Genomic DNA, 27,536 nt, shown 5'->3' with positions numbered 1-27,536 from the left:
AATGAGCTTAGTGTGCAGCTCACTGCTTGCTACTAGTGGCTGAGAAATGAAATGTATTCATTTAAATAAAATGGAACCAGAATTTAAACCTTTCAGGACCTGATTTCGGGGAACAAAGACATTGCCTGAGCAGCTTTTGAGCTGTAATAGCCCTCTGACTTTGATCAGGCTCTGTAAAGTTATGTTATTATAAGATGCAGATGATTTCAGTGGATTTTGTACACAGTAAAAGGTATTAGTAGCTTTCAAAATCAAAGCAAATACCACAGTTCATGTTACACAGTAAAATTATGATAGAGGGTTTGCAATGCAATAAGTTGTTCGCTTTCAGAGCTACAATATCAAGCAGCAGAAGAGGGCTTTTATTTCTGGATACTTTCTGTTGTGGAAATAATCATATTTACACATGTATAAATCTGAATATAAAAGAAAAATATCAGTTCCTCTAGAAGATATGACCAAACTTATAATTCTGCTACTGGAAAGTTGATGTCATACAACTACAAAACTTGTCCAAGTAAGTACAGAATCTTGAATGTCTTATCTGTCATAAAGTGCTGTAGTTCAGCTAAGGTTCGTGTAAGGCCAGGTCATCCTCTCTCTAAGGAAAGCTTGCAGAAGCCTTTCTTCTACTTTTGAGTATTGTCTATTACACGTAGAGCCAGGGCAGTACAAAGAGGTACCGTGTCACTGCAGTACTTCTGCTGCAGAGCCCTAAGAGCTGGAGCTGCACTGGTGTTGATTTCCCCTGGAGAATTCCCACCACAGAAGTGATGTGCACTTGAGGGTTGAACAGAGAAGACATACCAAGACAAAGGTTTCCGGAGTAATGCTACCACAGCTGCAGTTCGGTACTTTTCTGCTCAAGAAAAAAAGGTTTCTGTGCAGAGGAGAACGTAACAACATAGCCTGTGGTGTTACAAGAAATCTCACAAGCAGGGAGCTTGACTTGCTGAGGTATTGCTCACCGAACCAAGGGTTTATGGTGAATGCAAATCTAAAAGTCAAGACTAGACAGTGTGTAAGAGAAGTATTTTAATATTTATATTGCGTCATTCTGTACTAATCTGGGGAGAGGAAAATATAGGTGCTAAATTATGCCTGACCAGGATTCCTGGAACCAGCAGCTAGATCTACAAAACAAGAAAAATACTGTTCTGTTTTGTAAACCTATATCTCTGCCACTGCTTTTGTTATTGCTTCTGATGAGTTTTGTGCTTCTTAGGGCTGCAACCCTCAGAGCATTGCATGAAAGCACATGACACCGTAAAAGACCTTCAGATATCTTAAGCCAAAGATCAGACTGGTTAATGTTTCTCTAGGAAAGTCTAGGTTGTGTCATCGGTGGTCCAGAAGTTGTTTTTACAGCTGAACCATTGACCTGTCATTGCATCAGAAAAGATTGCACTATGAGGATCTGTTGCCATATTCCATATAGAATAAATCCCTATATCCTCAAGTAATCTGTGCTTAAACCTGTCTGCCTTCCATACTCAGCTTCTGTTGGAGGAAGCATTCAATGCTTGTCCTAAATATTCGTTTAGTCTTCCTACTCTCAGTGAAATTCACCCATCAATGGCAATACTTCACTGCTGAGAGAAATTGCTGCCTGTTTATTGTATATCATCACACAATTTTTTTTGCATAGAGCAAGTGCAGGCTGCAGAAGCCATAAGTCTGATGGTACTCAGCCTGTAATACAGTTTCATTGTATTAAAGCTCAATTTGAGTAGTGCCAGACCATCTGAAAGAAAGTAACTTCTTTTTAAAATATGGTTTTGTTTATTTTTCACAATTATGGGTTTACGGGGAAGCAGAACAACTGTTTACACAGGTTCAGTCATCCCTTTTTGTAAACAGTAATTATTATGTTATATGATTAGTAGTCAAGATGAGTCATAGTACACTAGTATTCATACCATCATCTCCGAGCTGACTTCATAAATTATGTGTGTGCTGGTTACCACTGTGACCAAGAACAGGGGTTAAATTTGGGACTGTTAGTGTTAAAAGCAATACTTAATAGCTTGAATGAAAAACTGTGCAGCCGGAGGCTGTGGCAGACTTTAATCCCATGTGCAAGGCACACAGAGCAATACAAATAACAATGCTGCAGCCAAGGGGGTTCGCATGCATGCAGATTAGCAAAGGGAGGCACAAATGGTGTTTTCAAATGAAAGAGCTGGGACTCAGACTAAGTGAGTACAGCAGCAAAGGACAACACCAGTAAGCAAATATGGCAGCACCCAGTCAAGTGGTTCAGAGAATTGCTGGTCTCTGGATGGAGCTGTCAGTGGTGAGGTGGGTAGCGCAAGTGCCCTAACAAAATCACTGAGACTACTGAGATAATACAGTATTTCCGTCTTTAAAAAGGAGAAGAGGTATGTATTGAGTAACAGTGATTTTCAAAACCCACCTCTGCCATTTCAACCATATTGAAATTCCTCTGTCAGACCCCCAAACAATTCCATGAGATTTTCTAGACTTGCCCATTGGAAAAAACTCAGTGCCTTCAGCTTGACTTCACTTTTAAAACACTTGGTACCACTGTCCCTGGTGGAATTTTTTGCCCGCTAGCATCCGTGTGCACTGCACTTGGCAAGATGACGTGCACGCTTCGCGTTATGTAAGGTGCCGCATCATGTGAATAATGGAAGTGCTCAAGGAAAGCCCTTTTTACTTAGCTATTTTTGGTACTCACTGAGTGAGCTCTAGCACAGAGTTTCATTGTGAAAAATAGGAAGCTGGATCTGAATGGCTTTATCACTCTCTCTCGCACCTCGTTTACTTAACAGATTAAAGAGCACTAGCTCTAGCTGTAGATAAACACCCTCAAGATATTGTGGTTACTTTTATTTCCCCAGGGCAATTGCATTAGCACTTTAATATAGCTGCACAGAAAAAATATCCAGTAAAAGATAAATACACCAAAATGATCATTTAGCTTGAAGTTACAGTCCCACATATGACTACACAGAACCAGTTAAATAGTAGACACAATACATTTCAATGTGTTGCCATGTCACCTTGTGACTTCATCTAAATGTCATTGTCTGTCTTTTTATTGTGAGCATGAATAGGCTAGGCATGGCCTTAGTTAAAATTAGCCAAAATATCTTTATGGTTCATTAGATGGACTTACTACAGTGCATTTAAACATTTAAACAAAAGCATAATTTCAAACAGGAAAAACATGTGGATATAGATCCTTGGTCTAGTTACAGGCACAAGTCTGAAGAGAGACAGGAGTCCCCAGAGAAAGAGTAACATGTAGGAAAAGAAGCCCTTTGTCCGTTGAGGTAATAGTTTAGTAAAATAATTCTATCCAGGTGGACTGACTGAGCTTACTGGAAATACAGATTTTCCAGTGAAAAGCAAGCACAGACAAAGAAACAGTGGAAGAGAAAAATTGTTTTTTAAAAGAGGCTGTTCACAAATGTCATGAAAAGTGAAATAGATGCTCATCCTTCTCTTATTGGAGGAGGGAAGGTGAAAAACCTCAAAACAAATGTCCGTGTTGCAAGCATTTGACAGACTCAGACACAATAAGATGATGGACTGCATGGGGTGGATTTTTCACCAAGAAACAGAAGACAATAAGGATAGTTGCATTTCAAGGGAGAAAATTCTGAAAACCAAATAAAAATTTGGGTATATTAAACATTTGATAATCAAAGGCAGATTGATTTATGGAACGTGTAATACTAGTTCCTGAGAAAGATCTCCAAATAGCACATCTTAAACATCTAAGCATTAGTTAAAGCTGATAGAGTACAAGTGCACAGACTGAAGTAATGAAATCCAGGTACCAGAGCAGAGGTAAAGCCCAGAAAACAAAATCAGGAGAATAAATAATTTCTGGGAAAAAAAAAAACCTGAACAAACAATCCTGCACAAAAATGGAGGATAGGTTAAACATGCCTAGTCTAGAGGTGGTGGAAACTAGAGAGATGGAGGACTGATGGGGAGTTGGTATGGCTGCAGAATTGTGGTTCTTTACATCTTCTGAAACGATCAGAGCAGGGCAACATAGAGTACTCTGTGGAAGCAGGGGACAGATAATAAGCCCAGAGGACCAGGCACGATACCAAGGCACCAAGTAAGATATAGCAGGGTGTAATGACACATGCTGGCCAGCTGGCAAATACTTTGGCAAATTACTCCTTAACGTTAAAGAAGATATGAACAGGATATAAGCATCGTAAAACTAAATTTAAAGGACCTACAGAACAGCAATATTACAATATTTCAGATCTGGGATGACAAAATGATTGTATGCTGCACCACCTGTGACAGGTAGGGCTGGAAAAGCCAGGAGTACTCAATAAAGATGTTTTGTTTGCTTGGTAGTGTTACTTTGCTTTATAAACTTCTGAGTCCTCTCTTGTACCTACCCTACACATGCAGTGGCTGAAAGGATCAGCTCTGAACTGACAAGCCTTGGGGACTGAAGTTTGCACTTCACTTGAGTGAGTTTGTCCTGGTAGTTACTCATGAACAGCAGGAAACATGCCAGAAATGAACTCTGCAGTTTTCCAGCTCATGAAAGATACTCTCCAGCTGGGTGCAAATGTCTCATTTTTTATTATACCTAGTGGAGAGTGCAAATGGGAAATAGGGCACAGGAAGCTAGAAAGAGCCAAGAAACAGTATTGTTATTTCTTATGCTTTAAAGCAACAAGAAGTAGCTTTTCAAGAACAACCTGCCACAGGCACAAGCTTTTGTTTTCCAGCTTATTTTCATAGAATCATAGAATTATTTGATTGGAAAAGACCTTTGAGATCATCAACTCCAGCCTTTTTTGCTGCATGTGTTCTGCACCACCTTATTCCATTGGAAAAAAGCCAGTCAAATATGTGTTTCATGATAAAAAAAAGAAGAAAGGGGACTTCAGAAGGAGGATATTTAACCTAAACTGCCCCTACTCATGACTCCAGAAAGAGAGAGGAAGCCATCATGGTCCTAAGATTTAGACATAAACTGCATAAAGGGTCAAGGAAACAACTTTACCCCTGTCACAGTTTAGTTGTTTCCTTTGTTCTTTCCCTGTAGGTAGCCTATCTTTACATTTTCCTTGCCCAGAGTCAGGACCCGCTAAGGCCATCTTTTCAGGGTTTCTCACTGCAGTGATGGTCAGGTCCTGTTTGCAATGCAAAGTGAAGACACCAGGGAGGAGAACAGTATACGATCCCGGCGTTGTCAGGGGTCCATCACAATGCTTCATATCAGTTCTGAGTTCTGCCTCAAGCTTCATTTTCAACAGCAGAGTATTTCAGCGTGAATAAATATAAATTACTGCTTCTGCAAGAGAATGAAAGGGTCGCACAGTAAGAGCCACGCATAATGCAGGCTGAGAATACAGCCCTACTGTGTCTGTATATTTCTACCCCGACTTGCAACTGTGCTCGCTCTGCACATCTCCAGAGCATAGTACACCAGTTGTATCAAATTACATGGTAAATTGGTGAGATGGGCAAGTGTTCAGTAGGATCCATGAAATGCATATTTACATCTGACCCAATTAATCCCATTCTCCACAGGGGTTAGAAGCTGCTATTTGAATGTAATTAATTGTGAAGCATTCTGTAATGATGTTGTCCAAATGACATTGTGCAAAACCAAATTGTATTAACTAGGCTGTTGAAATCTCATGCTGTCTCAAGGTCTGAAAAACTTCATGGGTTCCAGTAAAATCCAGTTTTTATAGTACTTTTAAAAAATGGTGTTGAAGCCATTTATTCCTCTTGCAGAGGGACAACAACATTGTTTAGTCATTTCTGTTCAAGTTAATAGTCGTTGCTTATGGTGAAATATGTTTATGCTGATTAGTCAGAGCCTGATTCTGACACATTTAGTTTGATTTAGTGATCAGACGCATTTATTTTATTTGATCCACTGCTAAAATAAGATGCTAGATACTGTAAATATTTAGTTCATTTTTAGATAGTCCTGCAAGGAGCAGGGAGCCGGACTTGATGATCTTTGAGTCCCTTCCAACTTGACATTGTCTATGATTCTATATCCATACTTGGGTATTTTTTTTTCTGCTTGTTTTTTTTTGGTTTGGTTTGATTTGTTTTGTTTTTTTTTTCTTTTTAACACTAATCTGTCTTGCACAAAAGAAGCAATTGGCCAACTAGAGCAGATGTGAGGATGGGGAAGGAGGTTTTCTTTGCTACAACATGAAGAAGGGGCTAGGCATAGTTACACTGGAAGAAATTTGAAACTTCGAAGCTGCATGTATTCTGAGTGCTTGTTGCTGAGTCTTCCCAGAGTCCTCACAAAGACCCATTTCAAGCTGGGAACATCAAAAAACTCCTTGTCAAGCCCAGCCACAGTTCACTAAAAATTTACCCACTTCTGCTCTTGTGACTGGACTCTCCCCATGGCATCTCAGAGCTGGCACAGCCTTGGATCTTCCCAGACTTACTTCTTTGCTACAGTAGGATCAATGTCAAGAAGGATTTACTGCTGGAAAGCTCAGTTTTCCAGTGGCTGGTGAAAAATATCTGGCATACTGAGTGTGCCAGTGTTTTTAGCTTTGGGATAAACAGATTGGAAAGGTCAGAAAAAGCTATTGTGGTTTCCTAAACACATGGAGGAACAGAAGTCCAGAATCCTACCTGTGAATTCCTGCATTGAACCTGTAGCTTCTCTCTGAATGATAGCTTAGCTCTTTGAATGATTTAACTTCTAACCTGCACGTATAATTTCTTAGACAAATACTGTGCATGCATTGGTCCACACATATATAATCCACTTGCATAAGCATGAGATATTTTACTAAGGTGCCACAGTTTTAATTTCTCTGTTATATCATGACAAGATTCCTAGGAAGCATTATGCCTTTGTTTTCACGCCTCAACACACTTTCTTCAAGAGTTTCTCCATGTAGTTTTCTGAGATAGCTCTGCTACTCATGTGGAAGTGCTCTACCTATGACTGACTTGTTGGTTTTCTGTTAAGCCTTCCCAAGCCTGCTGGTGGTAGACACTTACCTTCCATATTCTATAATCTTCATCTGTCAAAAGAAAGACTAACTAAGAATGGAGATCACAAACTCTGTTTATTAGAGATTATGCAAGTTTCAGAAACGTGAGATCTTCCAGCTGTGCATTTTCTCTTCAGGATTCAGTATTACAGGTACCTGCATGCAGCAATACTGATTCTCTCTAGCACAAAGTTTCTGAGAATTTAATCTCTCTGTAGTCTTTTGGTTTATGCTAGCTTTCTCCTTCATTTCCATGGGGGCTATCTTTTCCAATATGGCTTGTTTCTGTTGTCAAATTGACAGGAAAGTGCTGTGTAACAGACATTTATTCAAAAAGCTGAAGTGTTTTACCACATTCACAGTCTTCAGATTTTGCAAAGAACAGTGTAGAACTAGACACTAAGTCTCCTCATTTGCCCCATCTGCAGAGTTTTCATCTTGTAGGCTTTTTTCTGTGCTGAGTGTGGCAGGCAAGGGAAATTATAGCAAGTCTAATCATGTGTGGTGCCCCTTATAGGCTGGTGAGATAGAGGGGACTTGTGCATCACCGGATGCTCTTTTAGACCACTTGATATCTCCTGTCTGGAAGATGTACAAGGTCCTAATACTCTATTTTTTCACCATTACATGCCTAGCTTAATGACTTAAGATGTATTTGTCTGGTTGCATGTGTTTCATTCCATGTGCAACATAGGTGCTTACATAAAGTACTTATTTCTAACTTATAAAGTCTGGTGACTCTGTCACTGTCATGGGACTTCCCATGCAAAATTTGAGGAACATTCTTGTGCTTGCAGATATTGACACCTATAAGTAGATACTCATGCCTTCTGAAAATCAATTTGTTCTCTTGGTCAACAGTTTTCCAGCCCTACCAACAGACTATACAGGTATTTCTTGTAACCTTCCAGTGATTCTTGCAGAAGACAAGTACCTTTCTTGCAATTTCTGCAAGTTCTCACCCCGTCCTTTACAGAGGAGCAGTGGCATATTATGTAGCTATTCAACTGCAGTTCCCTCGTTAGACCATAATACCAGCTAATCTTCCATCAGACAGATCTCTCCTTGGGCATTTGCACATGTATATGTGTGTGTGTCTATGATGAAAAAGCAGAGGAGGCATAAGATATTTTAGGTATTATTCTTCCTACATTAACTTTACACTGTTTATTCTGCATAGGTCACTGGATTACTTTTGTGACTGTCTACCTAGTAATTGCCAGTTTCCTCCAGGCTCTCATATGATGGCATGTCCTACCATGCCTGGGATTCAGCTTTTGTGAATTTATTAGTTCCAGCTTTCTCTCTGAGCCTCTTATGTTTTGGTATCATGCTTCTCACTCCAGGTAGTCTCACTAATATTTCTAATAATGATTTCCCTAGCAAAACTAGAGAGGATTAGTTGTCTCTTGCTTTATCTGCTACCTTCAAAAGTATTGCTCTATATAGTTTTTTAAAATTACTTTCCAACCCTTTCCTACTAAGTGTGAGCTTAATTGCTCTTCCTACTCAGTTTGAAAATCTGTTTTTTGACTTTTCAGCCTAGTCAGCGTGTTCTTCATGTAGCGTTTGTTTTCAACTTAACCTTTCTACCTAGCAGTAGCCAAATTTCTTAGTACAGATGCCATAAAACTGGGTTTCTAACAGAAATAATAGAAGTTTATTAGAGATTTTTTTTTAAAGAAAAAGTATTTGTAAAGAATTGTTTTAGTAATACCTACAGAAAGGTATGGTAGTGGTTTAGATTCTCATTTCCAGGTTTACCTCTTTCACAAAATGAACTTGTCACATTTTTGAGCTAAGCATGCTGCATTATAGTCAGAAAAAGCAAAGGGACTTGGTAGGAACAATTCTTCTGGTCATTATGCAAACTTAGAAGTTAAATATCCAATGTAGCTTTCAAATTTGTGGGCAGCTGTTCAGCAACTGACTGCATCTCTTTGCTGTGGGAAGTTCCATCTAGAGAAGGTAAACCACAAGAAGGCTCTCCTGTGTTAAGCCAGGGCTCTCCTGGTGCAGGAAGCTCTCTGACTTTCTAAGCCAGAATTGGTGGTTTTCTGATGAGTAGCCTTCAGTATTTATTGATAGAGCAGTCAGTTCAATGTGATTATCGATTAATTATTAAAACACTTTTCTTAAACTTGCTATAAATTGTTCATATGAGCTTATCAGCACTTGTGAGTCTAGGAGTGCGTGTGGGAAATGGAGCCGCCAGGAGTGCACATTGGGAGTGAAGAGGGCGTTGGAAGGGGAGGAAAATCTTGTGTGAGGTTAATCTAGAAATAGAAATAGCCAAAGATACGTTTTAGATGACAGCAAACAGAATGACTAATGATTTTGCAAATCATTAGTCATATCCACTGGGTTCCATCAGTATTTGTCATGAACAATGTAATACTGAGTTCAGTAACTGCCTGCAAGGAGAGCGGGGTTGAAAGAGAAAGGAGGAGAGCTAGTTATGCCAGTTTTCTTTCCTGAACTGAGGTGTTTCTCTTTCTACAATTACTTGAACAAGAGCAAGAACAAATTAAGCATATTTAAGGATTAAGCATAAGCCAGCTTCATCCTGCCATTTCAGATTTCTCAGGTGGTGACTGGGGGTCCTTAGTTCATGCAAGCAAAGAAGCAGAAACAATGGAGGAGAGCAAGATTATTTGCTCACATAATTAAAAAAATATATATCATGAAGCACTAAATGAGTGCTGCTGTTCCGTATTTTAACGTTCACATTAACTTCACAATTGATTAGTTAGCTGTCACTGTTCTTTCCTTAAATGTTTTTGGGCACTGCCAATATTCCTTATTTTGGAGATGTCCTAGAATTATCTGTCATGAACTTTGGTGGAGTCAGTTCTGTATTTTTTGATAATGGGCTGATCTTTTATTATTCTGCCCTTATTGTTACCTATGCTGGATATTCATGTGGTGGAGATAGAAATTGTACTTTTTCATAGGGACCAAGCAGGCATGTGAAGAAAGAGTAATAAAAGACCAGAGAGGGTAGCATTTTGCAGGCGCAGAAAATGTCTTGCTTCTGAGCTGTAAATAGGGTTTTTTTTCAAGTTTGCACAAAGAATGTTTTTCCCTAAGTAACACGACCGCTCTTTTAAGATGCCTTGGTGCTTTCTGCTCATTTTATTCTACTTCTTCTAGATACTAGGGATGCCTATTTGTGTTGTCTATCTTTTATTTGCTCTTTGATCTTTGTTCACTTTCCCTTGTGTTTTGTCTTGTGTTATTTTGTTGTAAAAATGATCTATTGGAATTTTACTTTTTGGCATCTCAAGACTGATGATTTTGTCACCCCTCTTTGTTCTGTTACCACTTTTTCCTTTGTGTAGTGAGTTATCTTGTGGATATTTGCAGTTGAATAACAGACTTATATCATGACAAGAGATTATTTTGATCAAACACTGTGGTTTAACCTAACAGCTGTTATTCCCATAATATTTTTGAACATTAAAGTAGTAGATGGTTTTATTGCATGTGGCATCTCAGCCAGTGTTCTCAGAGTCTTGCTTTTTTTTTTTCATGTCACTACTTCATGTTCCCTGCTACCTAATGTGACTCTCTTGAGCCTGTCAAATATTTACCTCCTTCAGGTAAACAAGAATCTAGTTCCCCTGCAGTGAGGTCTTATTCATCAGAGGGAAGATAGAAAGGTATTTTGGGGGGCATACCACACTATCTTTTGTGTGAGCTGCAGGCTGCCTTAGCCAGAGACAGACAGATGCCTGCACTCTCAAAGCACTGTACCCTGGGGGTATAAGTCCTCCCCTCTCGCCTTCCATATCAAAGTGAAGATGTCTTAGGAATTGGTACCAAATTCCTGTGAATCTGGGGATCTTTTCTGCTGGCAGCTTTCAAAGCTTTGAAGCAGAGAGGCTTAGACTTTGGCCTCTTTGCATGTTTAAAGCATTACAATGTAGGGAAAGCTATTTGGCCTGGACAGTTATTGATTTCTGTTTTGTTCTTCAAACTACAAACAGAATCATAGTATGGAACAGGACCAGGAGAGCCCTTGAAAGCCAGCTGGCAGAGCCAGCACTAGTCAGTACAGTGGGAGATTTAGAGTTTCTGAAAATATTAATCAGTGCTCTTAAACATTTCCTTCTGTAATGTGCCGAATATATCAGGAGGAAGTTTAAAGAGAGATTTGTGAGGGATTGTTCCTCAGGGAAACTGCTAGCTGAATAATATCTTTGTGGATGTGCTGACCCACAGTTCAGTATTTCTGAATTTCACCCTGTAATTCTCCTTCACTTGCAAGTACTCTTGAAATAAAGGTCAGTAAAAAAGTCTCTGAACAATTATTTACCATACTGGACAGGAATAGCGATAGACTCTTTCTATCCTAAGGCTCTTTGGTTCCCCTTCCTTCTTCATCAGCACAGGTTACTGCTGCAGATAATGCTCCTGAAATACAGATGCACAAGTTTGCATTGTGTAACTGCTGCTAATCTCCTCCTGTTCTGTCTGCTTTCAGAGTCTGTGCTCTCATCCTTCCTTAGCACTGAGAACTGCCCTTCACCGTACAGCCCGTTTTAGAGGCTACTTCTAATTTTAACTTCTGTCTGGACTGAGGAAACAATTTTTTCAACACTTAAATGAGAAGCCAGGATTAATCCAATACTTATTTTTACAGTGATATAAAACATATAAGTGTGAGATGCAGTCAAAAAACGTGTCTGAGAAATTAGCTCAGTAATCAGACATTTAAAAAACAGTGGCAGAAGAGCAGAGCTAGGGATTAAGATGTACAAAGATTTTCTTTATTTAATAGAAAAGCATGCTGAATTTTAATTATGATCAGGAGATTTTACGTTTGCTGCAAGTACTCATGTGGGTTGCAAACGTGACAACTGTGGTTTGACAAGGAAGGACCACACAAGGCAAGACTTGAAACTGTCATATAGGAATACAGTGACTGTTTCATTTTGAGCCCTGCAAGAGAATAGACATCTGAAATGAATATGTGACAAGTGGTGAGTATTGGATTTCTGTGTAAGGAGTTGACAAGTCAGACAAACAGCAGCCATATATTATCTGTGATGGCAGAAAGATCACATAATTTATAACCTTTGAAGGACTAGGAAGACTGAATGCAACATCATCTTATAATGATCTAAGAGAGAACTGTCTCTCTTTTTTTTTTCTTCTTGGTTATATATAGCTGTTAGAGAGGGCCCTGCTGAGCAGAAAGTGGAGCATATGATCAAGGGCAGTCCAGTGAGTCAATTTACTGACTAATACTGTAGATTATCATGTCAAATATATAGCACCAGCAGTATGAACAATAATAAAACCTAGTTCATTTCTTTCCTATAAATTGAAATGAAGATGTGATTGGAATTGTCACACCTTGGATATATGAGCTAGATTCTCTTAATCATCCAAAACAAATTGCCTTATTCTTTATATTGATGTTTATTTTAGGAGTCATTTCAAGACTGGCAAGGTGAAACTATCTACTTAAATGTGTCAAACATTTAAATATCCTCTAGACAACTGGCCCCTTGCATTTTCACATACCTGCTCCCGTCAGACCTAGGGAAGGGGTAACTCACCCTTTTATTCTGTGGGGAGAGATCATTCAGTGCCGTGTCATGCAAAGACACTGCAAATGAGCCCTAGGATCGTCAATAAACCATGCAGCCATGAAGGCGACAGGCCAAGAGGATCGTAGAAGCCCAGACAGCTGTGGAAAGGAGCCTTTCCTTGCCTGGTCTTCTGTCTTTCCATACTTCATAGTGTCAATCAGCCTGAGAAATAGGATAGTGCCCATATAGTATGGAGTCAGCACAATGGCCACCTTCTATCACTTCTGTTTTTTTTCCAAATTACAGGAAGAATGTATGTTTTCTAGACATGTTTATGGCGCGGTGAGGGAAAGGCAGTGGATGTAGTCTTCTTGGACTTCAGTAAAGCCTTTGACACAGTTTCTCACAGCATTCTGCTTTGGAAACTGTCAGCTTCTGGACTGGACAGGCGCACACTCTCCTAGGTGGAAAACTGGTTGGATGGCCGGGCCCAGAGAGTGGTGGTAAATGGAGTTAAATCCAGCTGGAGGCCAGTGACAAGTGGGGTTCCCCAGGGCTCAGTGCTGGGTCCAGCCCTGTTCAATGTCTTTATTAATGACCTGGATGAAGGCACCGAGTGCACCCTTAGCAAGTTTGCGGACGACACTAAGCTGGGTGGAAGTGTTGATCTGCTGGAGGGTTGGGAGGCTCTGCAAAGGGATCTGAACAGGCTGGACTGCTGGGCTGAGACCAGTGGCATGAGGTTTAACAAGGCCAAATGCCGGGTCCTGCACTTGGGGCACAACAACCCTGTGCAGTGCTACAGACTAGGAGAAGACTGGCTGGAAAGCTGCCTGGAGGAGAAGGACCTGGGGGTGTTGGTTGACAGCCGACTGAACATGAGCCAGCAGTGTGCCCAGGTGGCCAAGAAGGCCAATGGCATCTTGGCTTGTATCAGAAACAGCGAGACCAGCAGGTCCAGGGAGGATTTTCTCCCTCTGTGCTCAGCACTGGTGAGACCGCTCCTCGAATACTGTGTTCAATTCTTGTCCCCTTGCTACAAGAAGGATGTTGAGGCTTTGGAGCGAGTCCAGAGAAGAGCAACAAAGCTGGTGAAGGGGCTGGAGAACAGGCCTTATGAGGAGCGGCTGAGAGAGCTGGGGTTGTTTAGCCTGGAGAAGAGGAGGCTGAGGGGAGACCTCATTGCTCTCTACAACTACCTGAAAGGAGGTTGTAGAGAGGAGGGTGCTGGTCTCTTCTCCCAAGTGACAGGGGACAGGACAAGAGGAAATGGCCTCAAGCTCCAACAGGGGAGGTGCAGGCTGGACATGAGAAAATAAAATTCTTCACAGAAAGGGTCATTGGGCACTGGCACAGGCTGCCCAGGGAGGTGGTTGAGTCACCATCCCTGGAGGGGTTTAAATGATGGGTGGATGAGGTGCTCAGGGATATGGTTTAGTGGCAGATAGGAATGGTTGGACTCAATGATCCAGGAGGTCTTTTCCAACCTGGTGATTCTATGATTCTTTGATTCTATCACTGATCAGTAAGGTAAGTCCCTGTAATGTCAAATTGAGCACCACTTGATAAGAAGGTACAGATATCATCATGGTAAAATTTCCACTCCATACTGAAGGACTTCATTTAATTTAGCTGTACAAAAGCAGGGTTCCTGTGTGTTACTGGTGTCCAAGCTCTAAGTGAAAGTCTGATCACCTTTTTGTCTGTCAGAATTCTTGTGTGAGATAAAAGCTGAAAAAATAACATTTGAGTTGCAAGTCACTACAATTCCTTCAAACATAAAAAAGCAGCACATAATCAATGTTATTTATTTCTATCCTCCTTTCTCTAAGAAGAGAGCTGAGAGTAACTTGAGAGACATTTACTAACTGTTTGCTAAAGATAAGTCACAAAGCCCAAATATTGCTGATGTCTTAAGTATAATTTTCTGAAGGTTGTGTGTAACTAATATAGAAAGTAGCATAGTGTTATAAATTTAGCACATATAAGGAAAAGCAGATGGTACTGCTGTGATTGGACATATCATTGGAGCATTCCAGAGCATGCCAGATCTTTAATCTATTACTATTTGCATATACTACCAAATCAGTCGGTTTTCAGTAGACTAGAACAACATGTACTATGCACAAACAACAACTCTATTTACATAGCTTTAAACTCAGAATTAAAAACAAAATCCTATTTGCTGGTTTTGCAGCAGTCATTGTATTCATTTTCCAAAGCCTCCAACATTCGTGTCACACATTCTGGGCTGTCAGAACAAAGGCGATGACTTCGCCATGGGCCAACACACTTGGCAATCTTCAGCTTTCTATGCCAGTAATGAAGCATGCTGTATGTCACAAGCAATAGCACAAATGAAAAACAATATATTTCAAAAAGCTTTGTGGTACTGGATACTCTTTGAGCATTTAGTAGCTCTGTGGATATCCAAAAGTGGAAGGCTTTCATTTCAAAAAATCAGCTATTTCCTGGTTATTCTTAGAAGATAGAATAAGACCTCTCAAATCAGAGGTGGTCGTGACAAGGTGGAGCTCTACTTCTATTATTTGTGTTTTCTTTGGAGGAAGAGATCTAGCTCCAAAGAGCAGACAGGCACAAGAGCAGGCACAAGTTGAGGAATTGAATTTTGCAAGCAGAATAGGTCACATACTTAGAAATCAGAAAGGATGAAAGTGTCAAAGAGGAGGTAGGAAAGAGCAGTGAAATACATAGTAGGAAGAAAAGTAGAAGATAAGGGAGCTGTGCAGAAGGAAGGAGACTGGGAAACATAAGGACCAAGAGTGGCTATTGAATACTTTCCGTTTCCTTAATCAACTTCCTCATTTTTCACATTAGTAATTTTAAAATGACATGTTTCCAGCTCAGAAAACAAAGAAATCAGATTAATGCCCACTTAGAATATGTGCACAGTGTGTGTGTATCCTTACTGTACAGCGTTTAGGTTGTCCTCAAGCCCATCATCTTGTCTGATGCTGATAGAGTGCTGCTACCTGGTACTCATGAGGCTCTTGGATGTCCAGTGAGGTAAAAGGCCATACTGCTGGGTCTGTTTTTCTCGGAGGGCTCCTCAACTCCTTTATTGTCTGGCTTTATTGGCATATTTTCTGAACACTAACCATATTGAGGTGTTATCCTTTCACTAACAGGACCTCCAGCTCAGGTGGTTATAGGCCCTCAAAGTGAGTCTCGGTGTCTTCCTTATACCCAAGCACTGTGAACACTGATTGAGGAAGACTGCTGGCACAACAACCCTTTATTTTGGTGTTATTCTTGTGCTCTCTCCTCTAGATAAATTAATCAGACATTTCTTCACCCATTTTCCTTAATATTCTTGAGCAAATCTTGAGTTCAGGTGAACATCTGAGATCCTCTTCCAGGAATAACTCTTCCACTGCTTTAGCCATCCTTCTGTGTTTCAGCAGCCTGTACCACTGATGACTTTTCTTATATACTTTAAAATCTATTGTTTCAGGTTATCCTTTAATTAGTTTTGCCAAGTAATAAGAGCCCATGACCAGGCAATCTGTTGCGTAGCTACTAGTCTAGGCAGATGGTCCTCCTGGAGAGTTGCCAGCACCCCACCACAGAGCCTGCTCATGGGCAGAGAGGATTGGAAAGGTTTAATGACCCTTGCCTATGTGTTCTGTATCCCTGCTCCTCAGAACTGCATGCCAGTCTGAGGGAGAAAAGCTAGCATTTCAATAAATTATTAAAAATGGAGTTTGCAGTTTGATAAATGCTCTGGAGAGAGCTCCCAGCTGGAGAGAGATCCTAACCTTAAACTGAAATACAGAAATACTCAACTGGGCAGACTTCCCACTAACAAATGCCTTTAGCGAATACGAAATACATTAAGTATCTAAATGAAGTAGATGCCCACAAGTATACATGTACACATATCTACATGTGTAGGTGTATACAGACTGTGTGTGTGTATTCATGTGTATGTGTGTAGTACAGTAAAATAAAAAGTATCAAACCCATTTTAAATGAAATCCTGTTTAGTTTATGTTGTATGGATAATTCCAATGACCTTGTAAGATTTGTGGATTTATTAATTACCAATGAGAAAAATCCCCCAACTATTATGTGTAAAGACTGCACTATCAAATTGCTATAGCATTGAGTGTCATTGATTTTTACCTCATGATGAATGTTTATTTTACTGTGAAAACCTAATATCAAAGTTTTATACAGTAGCTCTCACAAAAGAATATCAAAATGAAAATACAGGAGTCTATTTGTGTAGTAAGTGTCTAATACTTTAAAGAGTCAAGATATTTCTAAGATGCAAAAAATTAATTTTAGAAACAAGTTTGAAGTGCAGATAGCTGTCAAATACTTTATTTAACCCAATCTCACTTCAGAGCTCTGAAAAAGCAGCTACAGAAATCCAGATTGAGAACTTGGCTAAGAACAAGAATAAATGATATGCAAAGCCAGAAAGGATAATTTGTGTAACAGAAGATAAGAAAAGAAAACCAACCCCAAAACATTACTTATTGGAACTCTGGTATTAAGACCTGATAACTGGAAAAGGAAGGTGTTTACTTATCTGTTCGCTTGTCTCTTCAGAAAAGAATCCAAACAAAAAACTTATAAAATTTGCATGTGAACATTTTAAGATTATTCAGATATTCTTCACTATTTTTAGCCATAGGATTTAAATTATTAATATAATCTGCAATATTTAATTTGTTTTGTGCAGTATTTGCATAAATTAAATGCATGAAGTCTGTCTGAGAAAGCTCTGGTAATCTCCCTCTCTGTTTGTTGGGGTTTGTCCTGGGCATTTGTTGTAGCAAATGACCTGAAAGAGAGAATCCACCAACAGACAGAAAAAAAGCTTCTCTCTTCCCTTTACCCTTCCCTTCCTTTTTCCAGTTCCCTTCCCCTTTCCTGCACGGTGCAGGGTACAGCCAGTGCTCAGTGAGGGGCACAGATACCACAAGTCCCAGTGCTTCGTCCCCAGCCCTCGCTCAGGTGGGAAGGATGGTGTCCACTGTCCTTCACCTGCCACAGGCAAAGCTGCAGACTGGCCCTGAAAACTGAGGGAGCTGAGGGAATCAAAATGCAAGCCTGAAAAACATCCTCAGCAATACATTGTCCTAGAGGATAATCTTCATTAATCAAATTATAACATCATAAAATCATAAAATCATAGAATGGTTTGGGTTGGAAAGGACATTAAAGAAGTCATCTCTAGATCATGAATGCTGTTTATGACCCCTATATGCACATGTACACATTTTTCTTTCAGTTTTTTAATAAATGTTGACGGCTTAACAAATGAGGTACTCTGAGATACCAAGGCCAGGGCACGGGGCTGCTCTAATAAAGCGATCTAAGATGATTACAGCTGAGTCAGAGACCAGTGAGAAATTTCCCAAGGGTGTGATGAAAACCACCTTCCCCAGAATATTTAAATCTGCTTAGAGAAAAGCATCAGAGAAAATGGTTCCCAGGAAAAATCCTGGGAGGGGTGGGCACTTAAATGCCCCCATCTATGACTGGGAGCTGTGAGCTCAGGTGCCATATCTGCTGGAGTGGGAGTTTCCCCTAGCTTGTCCCACAGCTGGAGGCACTGTGCACCTTTGTCCCAGGACATGACTCGCAGGGCACTGTTGGCCCTGCAGCAGGTTTCAGGGTGGGAGTGTGCTGAAGTCTAAGGTTGGGGCTTCATCACAGGGGAGGTGGGAGTGTCTGCTTGTGCCCCTGTCTTATCTCTCCAGAGGAAGATGTTTTGCAAGAGAAGGCAGGAAAGGTGAATTTTAGGAACGTTTCCCTTGGTGTTTCTTGTTTTTGAGGTTCTAAAATTTTAGCAAAGGTGGTGGTGCTTTACATTATTTTGCTTTCATGTGCCCGTTAAGCACTACTCCATGTTCTAGATGAAATAGTCACATACTATACTATAATACTTCAACACTAGCTTTGCAGTTTGCTCAGCCTTGCATGCAGATAGCATGAGCAGAAATTAGTTGCCCTGTGTCTGACAGATTTCTGGTCAGAGCGGATTATCCTTCAAATCTAGGTCATTAACATGTATTAGTCTGATGTAAAACAGACTAATATGCCATCTTCACTGATAAACTGACCAGCCTCTGCTTTCACCGGAGAATGGCAGTAGAGTTCTCCAAGAATAGTCAAGTCTTCAGACATCACTGTCCTCAAAGGATTTAATATCTAATCAGATGTTGTCTATAGGATACTCACTGATCACTGAGTCTGGATATTTTAAGGCAATACTTTGATTTAAAACAAAGAGAAACAATGACATTGTGTGAGGAATAGATCCGCTGTTATTTAAGCGTTATTAACGTTTATGATGCTTTGCAAAACAGCAGTTCATCTGGTTCTCCCTCCCTTCCCAAAAATTAAAATATTAATTATATTATATATAAAACATTAAGTTGAAATAGAAATTTACAGTAACTACATTTGCAAAACTTAGAGAAGGAAGCCTTGCATTACTAAAGCGAAGGAAAATTATTTTTTTTGTGGTAACAAACCGATCACCCTTACTGACAGTATAATATGCATTATTAAAGTAATCCCTGAAAAATTTAGATTCCACTTAAAGATATTTCAAGTCAGGAAAATATTTTTGTTCCACAACATGTTTAAATTATGTTACTCTTTCACTTGGATAATGTTCAATTCCTACTCGAAGAGGGCAAAGCCACATTAACTACCATTTCATTATTGTATTAACAACAGTTCACTTGCTGTTCTTACAGAATGAGTAAGTAAATCACTCATGCTTCAGAGATTCTTCTGCTATTTGTTGGAGATAGGAAGTAGTATTAATCACAGTTTTCTAAAGCAAACCTAAATTTGTCCATTGAAAACCCTTACTGAAGACAGCAATGACCAGTTTCTCTTCCATTAAATAAAATGTCAGTGCTATTTATAATACAAAGTCTGTTTTACTTAGATTTTGTAAGGCATGAATGTCCAAATGAGACAAAAAACCAAACTTCAGTGAATAGGAAAATAGGTGTTAAAGAGAGGTAGAAAAAGGTTGAATGCCACTGTCACACACTGAATGATGTGACTAACATCACACAGTAGGATCATTCAGAAGTTTTTTAGGTTTTTGATGAAACATCTTGATGATGATAATGAAAAAAAAAATTTTACAGAAAGGGTCCTTGGGCACTGGAACAGGCTGCCCAGGGAGGTGGCTGAGTCACCTTCCCTGGAGGTGTTTAAGGGACAGGTGGACGAGGTGCTGAGGGGCATGGTTTAGTGTTTGATAGGAATGGTTGGACTCAATGATCTGGTGGGTCTCTTCCAACCTGGTTATTCTATGATTCTATGAATGTAATATTTAAGAAAAACAATACTTAGGCCTAATTCTGGGAAGTGTTTGGTCTCTGCTTTGGGCAGGATTGAGGTGAGTAAGTGACAGCACAGGAGGGAATGGCCTCAAGCTCTGCCAGGGGAGGCATGACTTTGTTATTTCTGAGGTGTTCTCCCTCAAATACAGCTTTTCTAAGATGGAGAGATCTCATCTATTTTGTTTCTCCTCATGCAGAAAAAGTCTTTTAACATCCTTGCAGCTCCTCTTTGTTTTTTTTTCTATTTCTGCTGTGTCTTCACGGAGTCTGGGTGACCAGAAATGCTCATTGTTTTCAAAAACTGATGACACTGTGAGTGGATAAAGTGGCAGAATGATGTTTTCTATTTTGTTTGCCCATTGCCTGACTATTGCTTAGCAGAAGACTAATGTCATCAGAATCACCTGTGTGGTAATTCTCCAAGTTCCTACCCAGGAAAGAACCAGTTTTGAGCCCATTACTGTCTGTGTGTAATTAGGGTTAGCTTTTTGCAATATGGTTTGCCTTCCACTTATCAACTGTGTATTTCTTTTACTGCCATTTTGTCACTTAGCCACTCAAAAATGCTTCTCAGCTAAACTGCCTTCATCCACATACTCAATGACTCCTGAGAACTGAAACCATGTGAGCACAATTGTCTTCGCAATATACATAATGTATTATGTCAATTACTGATAGATGGGAGGTGTCTCAGAACATAAAGATAATTTAAGAATTAAGTCTCCATGCTATTTTGGTGCATAATCCCCATTAATTAAATTTTTCATTCAAATCTAAATTTATTGTGGGTTTCTAACTTAGTACTTATGAATGCAAAAAGGAAAATTTCTCTGATGTTCCTACCTTATGAGCTACACTGAATCTCCTATGTCCTTGAAATTTAATTAAACCAGATAGTCTTTTAAATCGTTTGTCCACCATATGTTTCAAAAAGAGTAGCAAAATTAAATGAATAAATCACATTAGAGAGTAAATTAAATACACTGTTTGAAGCTAGCCTCTCTCTCATTTTCCTTATTGTTAAAACTGAGACAATGCTGACAAGAAGCATTTTAAAGTGATCAGGAAAAAGCACTTCAGAATGCATTGTACAGAAAGCTGTGCATGCAGGGTGGTGAAAGGACTACATTTTCTGAAGTGTTTTTCCCATTCCTCATTGCTTTGGCATGAAGTTGGTAGTATAAATTAGATTCAACACCTGATGGGGTAGATATATTAGCTTTACAAAGATGGAAGATTAAAAAAGAAAACCTTCTCGAGAAATATAACACCCCTGATTTACATGTTGCCTACTGTAAAGCTAAGTTAAGAGAATCTAATGCCATTACTTTGTAAAGCACAGAAAATTACTAAATTCAGAAAGGGAAATAAAAAATAGAGAAAATTGTAATTCTTGTTTGATTAAAATTATTAAAGCCAACAACTAAGCACATCCATTATGACACTATAAGATAATGTACAAAAACCTATGCTGTTGCAAAAGCATCTGTAGAAAGCATTTGACCAAATTTAAGGAAATGTCATTAGGTTTCAAAGAATAATTCTTCTAAAATACTCAGGAGTATGTGCATCTGAAAGGAAACTAGCAAAAGACACTTTAGTCCTGGTATTTATTTCTTTTCTGTTTCTCACCCTAACTTGTGACCCTTTTTTCTATGTCTTTATCAAGGACAGATTGTGTTATGACTACGTATTATGCAGGATTAACTTCACATTCCTTTAGAAGGATGAAGTCTATGATTCTGCCACTCCAGTTTATGTCCAGTGGTTTCCAGCTGCTCCTTGATTTTCATCTTAAAGTCTTTAAATACATAAATAGCCTGGGATTTAAACAAGTGAGACCCTGTCTGGTTTAAAATGAGTGAGTTTTATGTGTAATCTGATTAAAATAATGATAGAGATGTCTGCAAAGTAATTTGGACTACTTTACTAGTGACTAACCTGGAGAACAACACAGACTGAAGACTGTCTTTTGATGAGTCTCCATGGTAGGGTACGTCACATTGTATGAACTGAATGTATGACCTTGAGAATGAGGAGTCATTCTGGAACCCTACCAGAAGGTACCCTAGGTAGGTTGCCCATTAGTTCACCAAGCCTGTAGGTTAAAGGAAGAGATATCCACTATGTTAAGGGAAGGCACTTGCGGTCACTTCTTCATCTCATATTTTGAAACATGCCAAAAAAAAAAGATTGTCAAAGGATATCAATTTAGTTTTCTTTCTCTGTGGCTATTCTCTAAAATCCTTTATATGTAACAGAACGTTGGACAATAACCTGAAATGTCAAATTTTATCTTTGCCGTAAGATTATTGTGACATTGAGACAGTGTTTAAACTACATTTGTACTGTTAAAGTGACTCATATGGGGGATTTTATTGTTCCTGAGGCCAGCTCCCACCACATGGCTCATGGCTGTGGTGTGTAGTGTTTATCTCCAGTGGAGCAGGTTCTTCTGGGAGAAAGCTTGTTGGCATAGTCCACACCAGAGTGACTTGACCAACAAGGATCAGGACAACTAAGTTCCAGCACTTGGATTGATCCCCAGATCCCCCTCCTGTTTCATTTCAGGTGGAACCTGTTTAAGGGCTCAGGGAGCCAACAGGACTCAAGCCCAGCTCTGCAGAAAAGTATCTTCCCAGCTCAGACTGAGGGAATTCTGTTCTCTCAGCTGGGGGAATTTTGTTGTTAATCTCTGCGGCTTTTTGTTGTTAATTTTCAGCACTATTGGCCAATTTTATTGGAAAGGGCAGAGACCTCATGACCCTGGAGTCTTTCAGATGATATCTGGTCAGATGGGAGGGCTCTGAAGAGATCAGGTCTTGCCTGTGAGATTTTAGATGCTGGCAGCCCTCAGAGGGCAGGCAGACTGCAAAGTCCCTTCAGCTCCTGGCAGATTTTACTGCTGAAAAATTACATGGTGGTTATGGAGCTGTGGCAACTCGAGGGTTAGAAGTGGGATTGTAAGGGCTGTGGCTTTGTCTGTTTCCAGTGGCACTTAGATGATCACAACAGCTACAGCTCAGGTGTCTAGTGCATAGTTTTTGGAAGAGCGTAGTATCAAACATAGTAACAAGTAACAGAGTAGAAACATGGTGCTATTATCTTAATTAATTATTTGGTCTTTGAAAACACTGTTCTGATGAAGTTTTGAAAACTGCTATGTAATCACACACTAATTTAAACAGCTCTGTGTTGGGACAACAGGTAACAAACTAATCCAGAGATTTATGGAGGAGAAGGAGATTCAAGAGATCTTTTCCAACCTGGTGATTCTATAATTCTGTGATTCTATGATTCAAATCTGCTCAAGCAGAGAAGGAAACCAAGCCTATGCTCCTCAAACCCCAGGCAAATGCTGTGCCTCTTATGTCCAGGATAAATCAACATCTGCTGCAGACTTAAATAGAATACTAGCATAGGGACTGAGTACTCTTCCCCCTGGGTTTTGTGAGAAAGAAGTGGCACAACCAGCTGTCTGTGGGGAAAGGCAGAGCTTTGAAACCCCTTAGGAAACAGGTGGCTCCTTACAGCTAAAATTTGGGCACTGAAGACTGAAATAATGTGATTTAGCTAACCCTGCCCCTAATGGCAGAGGCTTCCCACTCAAGTTACAACAAAGTAAGCTCAAAAGCAGGGCTGTGACATTGAAGACAAACTGCTCAGCCCCATGCGACAAAGCTGTGATCCAGCAGGGCACAGTGGAAATCTGGACTCTCCAAGCCCTGTGTTGAGCTCAGTACGTTTTCTTTCCTCCCATAGATCCCGCATGAGTAACAGAAATTAAATTTTTAAAAAATGAATGAAGTACATATGGCAACACAGCTGCTTAAAATCTGTTACTCTTTTTAATCACCTCTCATGTCCTGGGCACACATTACATCCTTCAAAGTCAGTAAAAGGGAAAATGCTGCAAGGAAGGCAGCTCCCTGTACAACTGGGGGACTTTGCGGTGTTGTTAAGTCACTCAAGAGAAGCCTTGCCTATAAGACTATCCAGAACTTAGGTCTCAGCGGGTTCAGCTCTAAAATACTTTATATATTTATAATCACTAGGACGATCAGAATTCCAGAGTTTTCACAGAGGGACTGCAAACTCTTAATAAATAAAATTGAAAAAGAAGAGTATGATGCTTCTTTTTCTAAATTATGGTGATCTTCCAAAATGAAAGGAATATAAAACCTCAGTAAGTGCTCAGACAACCTTGCAATACAGCAATTATCCACCTGCTCACAGGTATAGTCCTCAGGCTGAAGTGACAGAAGCTCCAAAGCAATGTTTATTGCTTACCCTCTTTCCATAAACATTCAATGTCATAAGCAGTCAGAGTGAGTATTTCTCATTTGGCAGCCTTGGATCACACTACTGGTTATTCATGTTTGTGCATCAGCTCCAAGGTAAGGAGATCAAGTCTGGTGATATATTCAATTCCAATGCTGGAGCTTGGGAGACAGAAAAATGCAATTATTGAAAGAGGTGCTTCTGAGAAGAAGCAGTAATTTACATCATGAGTAGGTGTAAATTATCCTCCCTCCCTGTCCCCAAGTTCAGCAAATGCGTTCTCTATTTCAATACCTTGCTGCTGTGCTGTTTTTCTCAGTTTCTGATTCTCTGTTAAGACCAGAAGGGTGTAGGTTAGTGAGAGAGATGAGTGAGTATTCCCTGCGAATGAGTGGGCTCCTCAAAAAGGTCCAAAGAGAGGTAATTTTAAGTCAACAATGAAGTATTTGTTTGTCAAAGAGAAAATCTTTAACTGGGGCAAGCTGCTGGACCTACAAATCATCCCTGCTGGGATGAAAGAGAATAGAGCTGCTTGTTTGTTAGTTTTGAATTCTTCATGGAGGGCTGCCAGTAGCTGTTAACTTCTATATTATTGTGCTATCAGACAGGAGAAATGGCAGTGAGAATTTACCAGTGCAATCACAAACCTTTTATCACATGATATCATGATGATAAAGTTCAGTGGTAGTTACTCACCTCTCCAAAAACAATTACCCACTCAGATGAGAGGGAAAGGCAGGGGAGAGGGGGAGCAGGAGGAAGCAGAGGGGCAGGAGGGAGTGAGAGGGAGGGAGAGAATGGATTTCTGCAAGACAGTGCTATATTAGCTTGCACTATTGCACCTAACTCCTGGTTACTACTAAATCTGAGTGCTCAGTGCCCTTTCAAGTATTGATCGTCGGAGTGCTCCTGTGAGCAAGGAGGGTTTGTGATGTATGCTTGTTTCATAGATCAGCAACAGAGGTGCAAGGCTGTGCAAGACTGAGCCATGGAAACACATTGCCATGAACCCAGCCCACTGGATCTTTGGGTCATTCAGTTAATCCTGGCTGGAGAACACTCTGCTACCTACGTGACTCCTCACAGCAAGCCCAAGGAGAGCGATGAGAAACCTGTGGGGTCAGATCTCTTCCCTATGGGGCCAGGATACAGTTTGCTGCTTGAGGCACTTAATTTAGCCATGGCTAGAAAGTTAAAGCTCTGATTCACAAACACTGGCAGTCACCTAATTTACATGTATTTTTACATGAGTTTTAATTGCTTCCTCGTCTTTGAAAGCTGGACTTCATATCATAGCTTAACCAGTTCATTTGCTCAGCTGCTTTGGAAAGGCGCACCTCAGCTACTCAAGTGTATGGCATGCTGAATAGACAGGTGATTATGTGTCTTATTTGTCTTCTTTATCCCCCAGGAAGATGAAGTCACTCGTGACAGTCGATTCAATTTCAGTGGCTATGGCATGGGTCACTGCCTCCAAGTCAAAGATGGCACAGCAGTCAAGGCCACTCCACCCAACCCACCTCCGGCACCACCAAAGGATTCGGAGTCCATCAAAAAGAAGTTTGTTGACCGTGCAAAAAGGATTGATACAATATCCCGTGCTGCGTTCCCGCTCGCCTTCCTAATTTTCAACATCTTTTACTGGATTACATACAAAATTATACGGCATGAGGACATTCACAAGAAATAGGCAACTCTGGTTCACCAAGACTTCTTAGCCAAAGTGATCCACATGTAAATAAAACAGTGAAATGTCTTTCTGTCATTTGGACTGAGGCTTTCTTTCCCCCTGCCCCAGGACACTGAAATAAAAATGAACAAAGAGGAAAAGAAGTACAGAACAAAAAGTGATTGCATGAAAAAGTATGCCATGATACCAGCCAATGAAGGTTCCCCTTATGTACTCTCAATGTTTTACTTCCAGATTCAGCATTGATCAGACATACGTAAGTGGGGCCAAATTTAACCCAGCTTTATCACCAAGGTATTTTTCAAAACAAGAGAGAATCAGAAAGCAAACCATTCTGCTCTAACATCTAACCAGAGACTGTGGTGGCTACAGTACAGTGAGTTATAAGAGGACCAAACTTTTTCAGGATAATGTTGCCTTTCTATCTGAAACAAGTCTACTGAGCTACATTCCGTGACCATGTCTGTAGTTAGTGGTTTCACCAAGGAGTCCTTTTGTGGGTTGTAAACTATTTCTACTGATAAGGGAAAGGAAAAAAAAGAAAAAAAAAAAGGTTTATACTTTACTATCCTTGTCGGTGTGCATTTTAATATTATCTTGCTTTACTAGAATTGTAATTTTGGGGTTGAACTTGTGTGTCGTGTGGTTTATTTGATAGTTGACACTCCAAAACCAGTGAAACTGCCCGGTTTATTTTTGTTGGAAGACAGTGCACTTATTTCATTTTATTTCTGCTGATTTTACATGCAACTTGAGGTGCCAAACTGTATTTTACCTATTGTGCTACCCTGTACCACAATACTTAGTCAGAACTTGTTTCCTCAAAGGTGTAGCTCAGTTTAGCATTGAGTTTCTATTACTGCTCTCATTGTAGCTGCAATCAATAGCTCTATAGGTAAACACAACTTGTTTACAGACCTCTAATTTATATCTTTAATCAAAGTGGCTATCATTTTAAATATCATTAATTAACCTAAGAATTTTAAAACTGTACTGTGATTTTCAGAACCTGTTACCTTTTGGTGCCAGATCTGCGTTATTCAAATCCTTCCTACATGTTTTAAAGTAGAAAATTTAAAAGAAAAAAAAAAAAGATGGTATTTTTGCTTACACAGAAGAAGACAACTGTAACATAAGATGAATCAAACATTAAAATTTTACACTTGCTGTAAAAGAGTTTATTAAAGAAGATATTTGTTCAATTTCAATAAAGCTAAATGTGGTACCAACATTTCTTCACTGTTTTCATTTGCAGGAGTGAGGCTGTTTGTGCCAGGGCCCAGCTCTTCCTCAGCACTGTCAGCAGAAAGAGAGTGAAAAGGCACCTTTCACTGACCTGGCTTAGCACACTGAGTTTTGCTGTCTATCCTGCAGCAAAGTGGCTGAGCGTTTGTGAAGCCAGGCCTGGGGGAGGAGACATGCCACTCCAAGCTCAGACCATCCATGCATAAGAGGCACACCTCAGCTTCACGTATGTTGTGTGGGGATATCTCATCCTTTTTCCTGACTTTCTTACAGCTTTGCCAATTTGGTGAGCTGATGGACACGCTGAGATGGCCTTCATCAGGTACCTTATGTAGGCATCATAATGACCAGTAGTTTAAAAGCAAATCAAATTGTATCCAGCTCACTGCCTTTCCCTTGAGAGAGCAAAATACACACTCTGTAACTGCCAGGCATACATATTTTG

General features: G+C 40.0%; 1 protein-coding gene across 9 annotated transcripts in view; it reads left to right on the top strand.

Annotated features, from left to right (window-relative positions):
- Positions 1 to 27,067, top strand: part of GLRA2 (glycine receptor alpha 2) — a 131,752-nt gene extending 104,685 nt beyond the window's left edge. For all 9 annotated transcript variants that reach the window (XM_069874818.1, XM_069874810.1, XM_069874781.1 and 6 more), the window contains one exon: positions 25,568 to 27,067. In XM_069874818.1, the coding sequence (XP_069730919.1) occupies positions 25,568 to 25,846 (279 nt within the window). In that variant the 3' untranslated portion in view covers positions 25,847 to 27,067. The remainder of the gene's footprint in view (positions 1 to 25,567) is intronic.
- Positions 27,068 to 27,536: the final 469 nt, after the last annotated feature.

The sequence above is a fragment of the Phaenicophaeus curvirostris genome, chromosome 1 (genome assembly GCF_032191515.1).
Source record: "Phaenicophaeus curvirostris isolate KB17595 chromosome 1, BPBGC_Pcur_1.0, whole genome shotgun sequence".
NCBI classification, from domain to species: domain Eukaryota; kingdom Metazoa; phylum Chordata; class Aves; order Cuculiformes; family Cuculidae; genus Phaenicophaeus; species Phaenicophaeus curvirostris.
This window is presented reverse-complemented; position numbering and strand designations above follow the sequence as displayed.